Source organism: Bos grunniens, chromosome 22 (genome assembly GCF_055505025.1).
Source record: "Bos grunniens cultivar Pamir isolate PY7600 chromosome 22, Bosgru_T2T1.0, whole genome shotgun sequence".
NCBI classification, from domain to species: Eukaryota; Metazoa; Chordata; class Mammalia; order Artiodactyla; family Bovidae; genus Bos; species Bos grunniens.
Genome location: NC_141186.1, coordinates 54,243,560 through 54,257,476, shown reverse-complemented (window position 1 = coordinate 54,257,476; position 13,917 = coordinate 54,243,560). Strand labels below are relative to the sequence as shown.

The 13,917-nt window shown below is 42.0% G+C and overlaps 1 protein-coding gene across 5 annotated transcripts in view; it reads left to right on the top strand.

Moving 5' to 3' along the window:
• The window catches only part of LARS2 (leucyl-tRNA synthetase 2, mitochondrial), a 146,478-nt gene that overhangs the window by 31,597 nt on the left and 100,964 nt on the right, over positions 1 to 13,917 (top strand). For 4 of the 5 annotated variants that reach the window (XR_015151777.1, XM_086368422.1, XM_086368420.1 and 1 more), the window contains exon 5: positions 2,542 to 2,602. The exons of the other annotated variant lie outside the window; for it this stretch is intronic. Coding sequence is in view for 3 of the 4 variants with exons in the window: in XM_086368422.1 (XP_086224548.1) it covers positions 2,542 to 2,602 (61 nt within the window). In the remaining variant the exon portion in view is untranslated. The remainder of the gene's footprint in view (positions 1 to 2,541; positions 2,603 to 13,917) is intronic. 5 annotated transcript variants of the gene reach the window in all.

Genomic DNA, 13,917 nt, shown 5'->3' with positions numbered 1-13,917 from the left:
CTCATCTCACACGCTAGTAAAGTAATGCTCAAAATTCTCCAAGCCAGGCTTCAGCAACATGTGAACCGTGACCTTCCAGATGTTCAAGCTGGTTTTAGAAAAGGCAGAGGAGCCAGAGATCAAATTGCCAACATCTGCTGGATCATAGAAAAAGCAAGAGAGTTCCAGAAAAACATCTATTCTGCTTTATTGACTATGCCAAAGCCTTTGACTGTGTGGATCACAATAAACTGTGGAAAATTCTGAAAGAGACGGGAGTACCAGACCACCTGACCTGCCTCTTGAGAAATCTGTATGCAGGTCAGGAAGCAACAGTTAGAACTGGACATGGAACAACAGACTGGTTCCAAATAGGAAAAGGAGTATGTCAAGGCTGTATATTGTCACCCTGCTTATTTAACTATATGCAGAGTATATCCTGAGAAATGCTGGGCTGGAGGAAGCACAAGCTGGAATCAAGATTGCCGGGAGAAATATCAATAATCTCAGATATGCAGATGACACCACCCTTATGGCAGAAAGTGAAGAATTAAGGAAGCTCTTGATGAAAGTGAAAGAGGAGAGTGAAAAAAAATGGCTTAAAACTCAACATTCAGAAAACTAAGATCATGGCATCCAGTCCCATCACTTCATGGCAAATAGACGGGGAAACAGTGGAAACAGTGATAGACTTTTATTTTGGGGGGCTCCAAAATCACTGCAGATGGTGATTGCAGCCATAAAATTAAAAGATGGTTGCTCCTTGGGAGCAAAGTTATGACCAACCTAGACAGCATATTCAAAAGCAGAGACATTACTTTGCCAACAAAGGTCCATCTAGTCAAGGCTATGGTTTTTCCAGTAGTCATTTACGGATATGAGAGTTGGACTATAAAGAAAGCTGAGCACTGAAGAATTGATGCTTTTGAACTGTGATGTTGGAGAAGACTCTTGAGAGTCCCTTGGACTGCAAGGAGATCCAACCAGTCCATCCTAAAGAAAATCAGTCCTGAATATCCATCAGAAAGACTGATGTTGAAGCTGAAACTCCAATACTTTGGCCACCTGATGCATAGAACTGACTCATTAGAAAAGACCCTGATGCTGGGGAAGATTGAAGGCGGGAGGAGAAGGGGACGACAGAGGATGAGATCATTGAATGGCATCACTGACTCAATGAACATGAGTTTGAGTAAGCTCTAGGAGTTGGTGATGGACAGGGAGGCCTGGCGTGCTGTAGTAGTCCATGGGGTCGCAAAGAGTCGGTCACAACTGAGCTACTGAACTGAATTGATTGTTAGCTTATCAGGATCACCTAGGGAACTTCTTCATGGTTCTTCATATTTTCGTATTTTCAGTCTGCTTGAACTCAAAGGGTACACAGTAGAAATGAATCAGTCCTACAAAAAAAAAGAGGACTTGAAGAATATCATATTTATAGAAGTTAGACAAAGAAAGACAAATATCAAGAGATCACTTATGTGTGGAATCTTAAAAAATGATACAAATGAACTTGTTTAAAAAACAGACCTAGAAAACACATTTGTGGCTTAGTGGTAGTGTTAGTCATTCAGTTGTGTCCTTCTCCTCTCTGCGACCTTCTCTGGGACCCCATGGACTGTAGCCCTCCAGGCTCCTCTGTCTATGGGATTCTCCAGGCAAGAATACTGGAGTGGATTGCCATTCCCTTCTCCAGAGGATCTTCCCAACCCAGAGATAGAACCTAGGTCTCTTGCATTGTAGGCAGATTCTTTACCGTTTGAGCTACAGGGAATACCTTTATGGTGGAGGGCAAGGGGGAATAAATTAGGGGTTTAGGATTAACATATTTATTACTGTATATAAAATAGATAAGCATCAGGGACCTATTGTATAGCCCAGGGAACTATACTCAATGTCTTGTAATAACGTATTATGGAAAATAATCTGGAAAATATGTATGTTTGACTGAATCACTTTCCTATATACCTAAAACTAATACAGTGTTGTAAATTATACTTCAATAAAAAAGGTTACAATGTTTTTAATTAAAAAAGAATATTTCCTATTTTCTTATTTTATGCTAAAATTGGTTTATATACTTCTCTCCTCTTTTCCAGTTTTTAGAGGTTCAGTTTTCAGGTTTTGATTGACAAAGGCCTGTGTGATTTCTCCTGGATTTCTGAAATTTTTATGTTAAGATTTTTTTTCAGGTGCTTTTAAATTTGTAAATGCTTGGCCTGAATTTGTGCAGGATCCAGGCATATGGATGTGCCAGAAGTGCAAAAATCGAAAGGGTTGCCTTTCTAATGCCCAAGGAAAAGGCCAGTCCCCAGGAGCAAAGACTGTCATGGTTTTTAGTAGATTTTGCAAGCTTCCAAAGAATGGCTATCTTCTACTAAGCAGATATTTTTGTTGGTTCTTAGTGATTAACTTTTTTTCTTTTTGGCCAGAGCAAAACAACACTTAAAGCCCTTTGAAACATCTAGACTTTTCCAGTCTCCTTTTCACAATCTCAGAGTGTCATCTGCTTATGGCTTTTCCTGTTTCTAAAATCCAAACCCTCTTCCGTTCGTTTCACAGTAATATTAGACACATGAGGAGACAGCTTGATCAACTGGGCCTGTGTTTCAGCTGGGACAGGGTAAGTCACCTTTCTCCCAGAAGGTCTTTATTTTAACCGCAATCCTGAGTGGACAGGGGACTGTGCTCATTTACTTTCTCTTCCTTCTCTTCTTGTCGAGAGGAGGGAAAGGAGGGTGGCAGAAAGCAGGCAGGGAGGATTAGCGCGCCACAGATGAAGAAGCATCCCCAGTGGATAACTTGTCTGCAGACAAGTAATTTTCTCAGGGATTGAGCTAAGAGAGTTAACTTCTTATTTAACTTCCCAGTTGGCTGTGATTTATATGTGTGGAAAAAGCTCTGCACAAGGATTGCTCCTATTGTCAGCAATAGTTCAAAAAGACTATTGAAATCTATGTAAGTGATTAAATATCAACCCATGTGGTCCCTTTAGGTGATTAGGTGTAGGTCGATGGATCATTTATCTCTTTTGTCCCACTTGGAACTGAGGTTCATGATAAATAGCCTTTTGGTATAAAATGCTTTCAAACTGTGTATTAAACCCCTGGAGAATTCCAGACCTGGGAGGAGTTCTGTGAAGACCACTCTGGTGTTAGGAACATCCAGGCTAAATGCGGCTGAACCCTTCAAAGCAGTGGCCAGTAATCAGCCTCCAATTAAAATTAATTAATTAATTTAAAAAAAGATGTAAAAGAATAAAAAAAAAAAGCAGTGGCCAAAGACTCCCGGTTAGACACTGATGCGTCGTCTGTTAGGTCAGGTGGACTCCTGCTCGTCCTCTCCATGAACCAATGCTGTGATCGCTTTTAATGTCCCATTTACTTCACAATGCTTTTCATTGCTGGGTCTGTCAAATTCAAGTTCACATCCTTTTTACTCATGAGAAGCACCTGGGAAAAACTGAAGTATGATCGTCTTCTCCTCCCCCACGATTTTTTAAAGATTGCAGTTTGATGAGTACAGTGAAAAAGAGTGAAAATCAAACACATTTAAACAGTCCCTGCTTTTGTCTGTTTTTTTCAGCTTCTTTAGATGAGTTCATGGGCTGAATTAAGTTCTTATTGCAGCACTGATGCCATTTTTATCACTAACTTGCAAGGTCACCAGGGTTTTGTTTGGTGGAGGTGTGAAAAAGTCCTGGTGCCTGACTCAGGTTGTCCTGAGGAGCCAGTGGGGAAGTGCTGGTAGAGAATGAAATGTTTCTACTGTGGAGAGAATTGAGTAATGCCCTGAGCTCTCCAGAGATGTGTTGGTAGATTCCTTGAGGGCAGAGATGGGCTTGTTAACCCTCTAGGATGAGAACTAGGCTAGTCCTACACAGGAACAGCAACCACAAATGGTTCAAAAACTAATGGGTTGTTTTCCAGATTATCCTAGAAGATTAGAAAACACAGAAAAGTATAAAGAAGAACTTAAGTCAGTGTGATTAATTCAACATCATCGTATGGCTCCTCGTAGTCTTTTATTCTGGAATTATAAATATCTATGTAATTTACTTTTGCAAAATAGAATTCATAAATCATGTTTTTTATTTTGCTTTTTTTTTTTTTAACCTGCTGTTCATGAACATTTTTCCAATTTATTAAATAGTCTTTGGGAAAAGTGACTTTTTATAACTATATAGTTTTCCATTGTATGAATATATCATAATTTAGGTAACCTACCCCTTGTGTTAGACTGTAGCCCTCCAGGCTCCTGTGTCCATGGGATTTCCCAGGCAAGAATATTCAAGTGAATTGCCATTTCCTACTCCAGAGTACCTTCCCGACCCAGGGATTGAACCTACGTCTCTTGCATTAGCAGGTGGATTATCATGCATTTAGATAGATTCTAATGTTTGTCTATTGTAAGTACAAATTCTCAATCCCTCTTGTAAAAATCTGAAGTCCAGAAAGCTCTAAAAGTGGAACGTTTTTTCATAATTCCTTTGACTGCAAAACCTGACCTAAACTAATGTTTATCTCCCTTAAAATGAATGTTCGTGTATGTTTTACTCTAGGAATAGTACTGTGATTGATTACCAGGTGCTCTCCCAGACCTAGTTAGGTAAATATACTGTTGTCTCTCATACCCAGAAAGGTCTTAGTTTTGAAGCACAGTTTGACCACAAGCGTTTCAGATAAGGGATTTTGAGCCTGGAAGAGTTGTAGAGGAATGTCACCACTGCTGCTATCGCTGTCTAATAGTTACTGAACAATCCCATGGGCCAGGCACCCATAATTCTCCCTTGAGATCTCTAGAAAGCTCTAAAACGTGGACATTTCTGCTGACGGCATTTTACTGCCGGTCACCCAAGCGGCGGGGCTGGGCACGTCCCCTGGCTGATTTATGACTGGTGTGTTCACCCCCTAACACTTGGAGCAGATTCCTTAGTGCACATGTTTTGTTTCCTTAGTATGAATCCTCAAAAATCCATGAACAAGTTTAAAGCTTATGGTACTTGAATTTAAAGATAGTTAAAGATATAATTTGCTTATGTTACTTTGCTGTTGCCAAATTATTCTCCATAAAGGTCATACATTTTTACCTTCCCAAGTTATCAGTTATTTTCACCTGTACTTCTTTTATTACTAGTGATAATGAGTTTTTTTCATGCTTTTAATGAATGTTTGAATTTGGGGGATGTGTGTAGGAATGATCTAACCATGTCTTTTGTCTGTACAGGTAGATGGCGTTTGTCCTTCTCTTAGTAATTTTCATTTTGTTACAAATATTTTCCCTCAATTTATCATTTGCCTCACATGCTTCCCAGGTGGTGCTAGTGGTAAAGAACCTCCTGGCGATGCTGGAGACTTAAGAGGCACGGGTTCAATCCCTGGGTCGGGAAGATGCCCTGGAGGAGGGCATGGGAACACACTGCAGGGTTCTTGCCTGGAGAATCCCGTGGGCAGAGGAGCCTGGCAGGCTGCAGTCCATGGGGTTGCGAAGAGTCGAGCTAGACTGAGGCGACATGACACGCGTGGGATTATTGTTAGCACACAAATATTTTCTAGGAAAGACCTTTCAGACAGATAAATACATGTATATCCCAATTAATTTTTAATTTTTGCACTTAACTGGAATTGAGCTGAGGAATTCCTACTTTTTCTGAATAAGCAGTTGTTTCTTTTATTTTCAAACAGTCTTTTCCTCATTGATTTGAAAGGCTACCTTTGTTATAGTCATGATCTTTTACACTATTATTATACACTAGGTTCTGTTTCTGTTCCTTTGATCCATTGATTACTGTGTCAGTACTAAACTATTTTTAGTTACAGTTGCTTTATAATTGGCTTTACTGTCTGGTAACAGGTTTTTCCTTAGGGTCTGATTTTGACAGTGCCATTCCTCCTGTCTTGTGTCTTTGTTTCCGTGATGTATTCTGCCCATTTAAAAGCATTTTTATCCTTTAGTTGTTGAATTCTTTTGATGCACCACATATATATGCAGTTCATTTAAAAAATTAAAAGATGGACAAAGCGTATGAGAGAAACCATCTTTTGGCTAATCTAGAGTCTTTAACAGCCAAGTGTAAGCTATTTGTATTTATTTTTATAACTAGTATATCAATTCTTTATTCTTCTAAATGATACCTTTATGTGTCTTTTTTTAAAAAAAGAATGTGTTTAGCAGTATCAACATAAAAAATAGAACAGTATGAATGTTTTTCCTTCCCATGTAAGGTAAGGAGATTAGCTGGTAGATACACTTTCCATTTTCTGAATCTGTTTTCCGAGGCTTTTGGGGGTATATTCTGAGATTTGGGGCCTAATTTCTTCTTGTTGTAATTTTTCTTATCACGTATCACTTCTTAACATAGAAATGTAGATCTTTGCTTTTCGTTTTAAAATAATATCCATAACAATTACTGAAACTGAATGATCCTTGGCTAGCTTCAGTGCTCATCAGTAGACCTTACAGAGCATGATTGCCCATTTGCAAAATCTGGATCTGTGAAAAAATGTTTAGGTGTTTTCGCTCTTGCTTTGAGTCTTCTGATATTGCATACTATTTTCATAACAGAGAATGACTTTTCATTGCTTTCACCTATGAGCAGCAACTTATTGGGGTATCATTCTTTTTTCTTTCAAATTTCTTTAGGAGACCTTGATCCTTGATCTACTGTCTTAAAAATTATAGACTCAAAGGACGTTGCCAAGACAGTATAGAGAGATCCTATGAACCCTGCACCGGCTTTTCCCAATGATATCACTTTAAACAACTACAGTGTAATATCAAACCAAGAAATTAACATTGGCATAATGCTATTAACTAGAGTACAAGTCTTACTCAGACTTCACCAGTTTTTATATGTACACACAGTGTGTGTACCTGTGTATGTATGTATGAGGAGGAGGAGGAATTCTGTGCAATTTTATCACATGTCGATTTATGGAACCACTACAATCTGCCCATTGTCTGCTGATAGAGAAATCTAAGGCCAGCCCAGGTCATCTCTCTGTAACATAGAGATCTTTCTGCTCTCATTCTGGTGCTGTTGGACTCCTTTTTTCCCTGCTTTTGCCAGAAACAATTTTTTAGACTTTCCTCAGAGTGTCTCTTCCGTCCTTTCACTTTTAACTTGCCTGTTGCCTAGTGCCCACTTTTGATCTGCGGGATGAGTCTTTCCTTCTGGCAGTTTTCTAGACTCTTTTCTCAAGAACACCGACTCAGCGTGTGCTCTGTTCACTGTCTGCCATTGTTTTCACCACCTCTCTCATGATTTTGGTCCCTTTGTTCTCCTCTACCTTTTGGGAGAACGTCTCCTGTTTGCTTTCCACATCACTGATTCAGTTCCTATTGAATCAGGGCTGCTTTGTGTGGTTTCTAATGCCAATAATAATTCTGCTATTGTATTTTTAGATTAATTCTCAGTTTTCCTCATCTCGTTCAGTTCCCATTCTCTTTCTGAAGCCTCTTGGCCAGATACATTTCTTTTCTTCCTATTTTGCTATCTTATCTCATTTCACAGACCACGTATGTTCAGAAAATTTCTTGAGAATGCAAGGCGATGCTCTTGAAAATTTATCTTTTGCTTCTTGTAATAAACCTTTTCACAAGTTTGAAATGCTGTACTCTCCTTGTTTGTTTCAGAATCTTTTCTTGGACCCCTTGTGGATTTTTTCGCCTGTTTCCTGAGTGAGGTGGACTTGTGTATCAGTTCAGAGATCCATCAGCTTGAGGGTAGCAGAGTGGAAGCTCTGGTCATTCTCTCTACCTCCTTTATTTCTCTCGGGGCTCAGGGGACCCATAGCTCCTGGGACGTCTTTCTCTTTGCTCTGATCTTTACCCGGGTGTGAGCTGCGGTCACAGGTGCCTGTGACCATGACTGCTTTATCCACTTCTGAGGCCCTACAGCCTGGGGTGTCCAGTCTGTGGGCTTTCCACCTATTCCATTGCCCATTCTCCCCTCTGGACTTGCCCTTTCAAGTAAGGGGTGCCAGAGCCCTGCTTCTCAGAACCCAGTCTGGCTTTAAGAGGGGAAGGTGCTGTTCGGCGTACGGTGTTTGTCTTCAGCTTAATCCCATTGGCCGAGCTTCCTTGATGTTTCTGGGATGTCAGTGGCACCTCTGTTATTTCCTGTACTGGTGCAGTTCCTTCAGCCTCCATCTTTACATTCTCCTGGGCATTTTTTAAAATAATTATGGTTTTCTGTCTTTCTTTGTTTTTGGCTGTGCTGGGTCTTCGTTGCTGTGTGGACTTTTTGTCTACTTGCAGTGAGAGGGGGCTACCCGTTGTGGCGGTGCGGAGGCTTCTTCTTGGGATGGCTTCTCTTGTTGTGGAGCATGGGCGTCAGTTGTTGCGGCTCCCAGGCTCTGGAACACAGACTCAGCAGCTGTGCCACATGGGCTTCGTTGCTCTGCGACATGTGGGATCTTCCTGACCTGGGAACTCAACTGTGTCTCCTGCACTGGCAGGCAGATTCTTTACCACTGAGCCACAGGGAAATCCCCCCAAGATGGTCATTTTAATGGGAGTAATGGAAACAACTCTAGGTACATGCGCCCTTTTTCTTTTTTTAGTTTATTTGTTTTTAAAAAACTAAACAAAGGTGAATATTTTTAATGATAAAAGGTACAATTCACAAAGAAGATAGACATTGTAAACCATTAGGACACCTAACAACAAAGAAACAAAGATTCATAAAGCAAAAATCAGAAGAAATATAAGGAAAAAGAAGAAAATTTATAATCATAGTGAGACATATTAACTTTTCTCTGCGAATCTTTTAGATACATGCATTCTTGATACCCTTTTTCCCAGAAATCCACCAGTGCTTTTTAATGAAACTTTTACATTCTGATGGATCATACAGAGCAGCAGAGTGAGGAGGCAGAGGAAGAGTTTATTTATAATTGATGGGGTAAATCTGTGCCCTTTGCAAATAACAATCCTAACATCTCATAAAAACTGGGTACTTAATTAGGTGGCATGTGTGGATGTGAGAGTTGGACTATAAAGAAGGCTGAGCACCGAAGAATTGATGCTTTTGAACTGTGGTGTTGGGGAAGACTCTTGAGAGTCCCTTGGACCGCAAGGAGATCCAACCAGTCCATCCTCAAGGAGATCAGTCCTGGGTGTTCATTGGAAGGACTGATATTAAAGCTGAAATACCAATACTTTGGCCACCTGATGTGAAGAGTTGACTCATTTGAAAAGACCCTGATGCTGGGAAAGATTGAGGGCAAGAGGAGGAGGGGAAGACAGAGGATGAGATGGTTAGATGGCATCACCAACTCAGTGGACATGAGTTTGTGTAAATTCCAGGAGTTGATGATGGATAGGGAGGCCTGGCGTGCTGCGCTTCATGGGGTTGCGAAGAGTCGGACACGACTGAGTGACTGAACTGAACTGAGTAGATGGCTAGTTGACAGTCAACAGAATATTTAAAAAATTAGATGGCTCAGAAACCTTCTCTTCCTCCCCCAGGTGGAGAAAACCTGGGTCATGGTCTCATCCTCCCTCCCTCTGCCTGGATGGGGATCCCTGTAGGAATGGTCCAGCTCTGGAGCTGCCTTCTCATCTTTCTTACAGCAAATGCTTGATTCTCTGAATTAAAAGAAAAAAAGTATGCATTTCTGAGATTAATACTTTTGTGGTGAGCCAGAACAATAATCTCATGGTGCTTTTTAGTTCAGCACTGTGTTTCACTTTATCAGATGTTATTCCCCAAACAGCTTCTATCATCTTGATTGGGAAAGGAAGAAACTGAAAGCTGAATTTGAACAGCTAAACATCTCCTACAGGAAGAGGAAAGAGGAGATAAAATTCCAAACCGTGCAGTGAGAGAGATCAGACACGTTTTTGTGTGTGTGGAGCATGCACTTTGTGGACTCATCAGCAGCCTTTGTGGAGAAGGTGTGACCTGCGTTCTGTTTTCATGGCTTCAGGTTGTGGCCTTGGTGATCGTGCACTGGTGCTCGGGATGGCCCCGTGAGTTCCTTGGGATGTGACGCTATTAGCTTCTACGCTGTGTGGTGTGGCTCACTGAGGCACGTCTGTCTCTGACTTTGACCCTGTGCCTTCCCACCAGTGCTCTGGTGCCTGAAGCTGGTTCTGGACCAGGCATTAGCTGTGTTTTGATTGGAGTAGGCTCTGGGGCCTGATTTTTAGCAGAAATCATCTGGATAATCATTTGGGGAGCAGTTCCTAGGAGTTCCCTTCAAAACCAGCATATGTAGAGAGAAAAAAAAAAGTTCCAACCAGATAGGACTCAAAGTAATGCCTGTGGAACCTGTGAAAGCAGAGTTTTATTAACTCGTTGTTTATAGTGTTTGCTGAGCAATCCCCAAACACTCATCCTTCAATGTAGCATCAAACAAAATGGAAACACAGGACTGGGCATCAATGACGTTTGGATTAACTTGTCTCCTTTACTGGAGTAATCAAGAATTGACTCTCTGCAGAGTTTCTTTACTGTGGAGCTCTTACGAGCTTTTATTTTACGAGCAGTGATTTTCATTGGATTTTAATTTTATTTATTTATTTTTGGCTGTGCTGGGTCTTCATAGCTTCGAGCACTCTTCTCCAGTTGTGGCGAGTGGGGGCTACTCTAGTTGTGTTGAGCAAGCTTCTCATTGCAGTGACTTCTGTTTCAGGGCACGGGCCCTAGGGTGTGCGGGCTTCGGTAGTTGCAGCTCCGGGCTGTAGAGCACAGGCTCAGTAGTCATGGCGCACAGGTTTAGTTGCTCTGCAGCATATGGGATCTTCCTGGATTACAGATCGAACCCGTGGCTCCTGAGTTGGCAGGCAGACTCCTCACCACTGAGCCACCAGGGAAGCCCCATCTGTCACTGAATGTTAAGTTCCTAGGTTTGATTTCTTGCCACGTTTCTATGTTCTGTCTTCCATACACGTTGGTGCCTGGTAATAAGACGGGTGGATTCACCAGCAGTACCATTGGAATCAGGGATTACTGCCCCCAGCCATTGACACAAGTTCAAAATGGGCCCCCTCCCACTGCCAGGTTCCCTGAAGGCTGTGTTGGCCGACACGGAGTGTGGTTATCCTGGGGTGGTGGAAGAGACACGTCAGAACTGGCTCTCTCAGAATTTTTGCTGGGACTGGCTTTTCTGACATTGAAGTTTTCCAGGTTTTATCCATCCATGCTGCCCAGCCTCCATAAATTCTGGGGGCTACGGAGGCGTTCATGGCATCTCCACCATGTGCATGCATCTCAGTGCTTGTTTCTCTCTTTCTCTCTTTCTTCCCTTTCCTTGTCCTCTTTCTATTCCTTGTCCTCATCCATTTGCCTTGACTTACTTGCTTTCCTTTTCCTCTTGTCTTCTGTCTTCTGCCTTTTTTTTAATTAATAATTGTATTATTATGAAAAATGTGTAACCTACACTAAAAGTGAGAATAGCACAGACAACCCCCAAAGACTCATCACCCATCGCCAACAGCTGCTGCTACGTGACCAGTCTTGTTTCATCTATACCCCTGTGCTCTGAATTATTTTGCGACAAGCCCCAGACGTCACATAACCTCATCTGAAAAGAGTCACTGTACATCACTAGAAGATGAAGGCTCAGTCTTTCCTTCTCCCTCCCTCCCTCCTTCTTCACGCTTCCATTATCACACCTACAACAATTAACAATAATGCCATAAAATCAGCGAATGCCAGGCATTGTGCTGCTTTCCCTGGTTGTCATATCCGTATTTCTTTCTCCCGGGGTTTGCCTGCACTTCTGCTGGCCTTTCTTTAGCCTTTTCTTCCCCACCCTCCTGTCATTATCATGGTTTGGAACCAGTACTGTCTTTTCATCTAAAACACACAAGTTCTTTGGACCATAGCTGCATGAGTTTATTTTCAAAGACAGCATGCTTTGTATGATTACAAAGTGAAAACTATTACTGCCTCAAGGGCCTGACTACCTTGGAATTTTATTTACAGAGAGAACTAGACATTTGACAGGAGGGATTAAACTCCAGGAAAGAATGAGGTTTCTAGGATAATAGAAAGATACATTTTTCACAGTTTTTATTTTAAAAGAATTTAAAGATTGGCTTAAAACAAAAAGAACTTAGGGCAAGTGATCGCCTGAAAACCTGGTTGGGAAGATGCCAGTTGTGAAAGCTTAGAGCTCTGGTTGCCTTGACAACGTGCAACCGGGCCTCGAAGTGTTTGACTCTCTGAGTCCTCCTTCAGATCATTCCAGAAGTGAAGCCATTTGTCTGGTAGATCTCTGGGTCTGGATTACTTGCTGTCCCTCAAAATCAAAAAATTAACCTTCTTCCAAATGTTCTTCTGTTGACCGGGAGGGAAGAGGCAATACCTTTGTTTTACCTGAGATGAACTGGCAGTTTGTCTAGAGTGCTTTCATTTCGGGGAAGCCCGGTGCTGATGCGTAAGGGTTAGTGTTCAGAATTGTCACCTTGTCTCACCAATACCTCGCACACGTGCGGCCGACCCCATGCACTTCTGTGCCAGCTCAGTACTTGCCAGCCTAAAACATGGTAGGGGAAGCTTTTGGTTGCTTCAGCCAGGATAACGTTCTTGGACTCCTCAGCCCTAACTGAAGAAGGAGATGTCCTGGGGCAGCAGGGAATACTTTGTTTATCCTCATGCCCATTTGTGGTCATGAGCCCTATGAAGGATGCATGCTTTGGCTCATGGAATAGAATTTCCCAATTGCATGCTCGTTAAATGCTTCTAGGAGATGGGATCTTGGACACTCATCCTGGAGGCCTGGGCTTTGGTGATGGGCCTTGCTGTTCACACAGGATGGGTGTGATCTGTTACCCTCTGAGCCTCAGGTTCTTACTGTTATTAAAGAGATTAGCTCACTCCTCAAATACTTTAGAAAATAAGAGTGCAAACCTCTTCGCTATGGCTGAACCAGATATCCAGGTCAGTTCTGCATGACAGCCAGTACAGCTTTTGACCGGATGGGTGCCTGTAGGTGTACAACACGAGGTGCTCTGTGCGCACTGGGAGGCAGTATCCACAAGGCCTTGAAGATAAAGTTGTTACTCCATGAAAATAACGAGGTTAATTTATGTGTGTACTTTGACCAGTGGTTCTCAAACATTGGCAAGCTTCAGAATCACCAAGAGGGCTTGTTAAAGCACAGATTTCTGGGTCCCACCCTGATGCAGTATGTCTGTGGTTTTGTTTTTCTCTTCAGAAAAAAAAGGACCTTAGGAATGATCGTACTCCCAAACCTTATTAGGTAGGAATCACAATAAGACCTACCATTAGTTTTTTCTGACATGTGGCAGAGCATAAATGAATAATAAAAACACAATTTTAAAAAAAAATAGGCAATGTTTTTGCAAATACAGTATTATTTTTATAACTTATTTCTTTGTGAAATGTTAGACGTGGATAGACTAGAGCATAAAGCATGTACATAAAACTTAACGCTTTATCGGAAGTGCAACCAACCACCACCTAGGTTAAGAAATAAAACTTGGCAGCACCCAGAAGCTCTTTGGGGGCCCTTTCCCAGTCGGTGCTCTGTCTCTCCCCACTGCCAGCAGCATGTGGAGCTACTGCTCTGACATTCACGGTCATCCCTGCCTTGTTGCCAGCTTCACCACCTACCAGAGTTTCTCATAGTTACATAAATGGACTCACTACTCAACGTTTTTAAACTCAGCATTATGATCAGAGAATGTTCTCTGTATGATTTTTCTAGAGGAAAACCACACTCCTGTGTGTCCCCCACACTCTCAGTACTCTGCAACACCAGCCTCACGTCTGACTCCAGATGTGCGTGAAGATGGTGTCCGACCCCAGAGGTTACACGCTGAGCCCTACGAGACAGTCCCCCTGCCCCCACTTCTGATTCCACTCACAAGTCCAGGTTGTTACCTCGGCTTCTGACCAGCTGACTCTAAGTCAGAGGTTTCCACAACCCCTCCTTGATTAATTCGCTAGCAAGAGTTCACAAA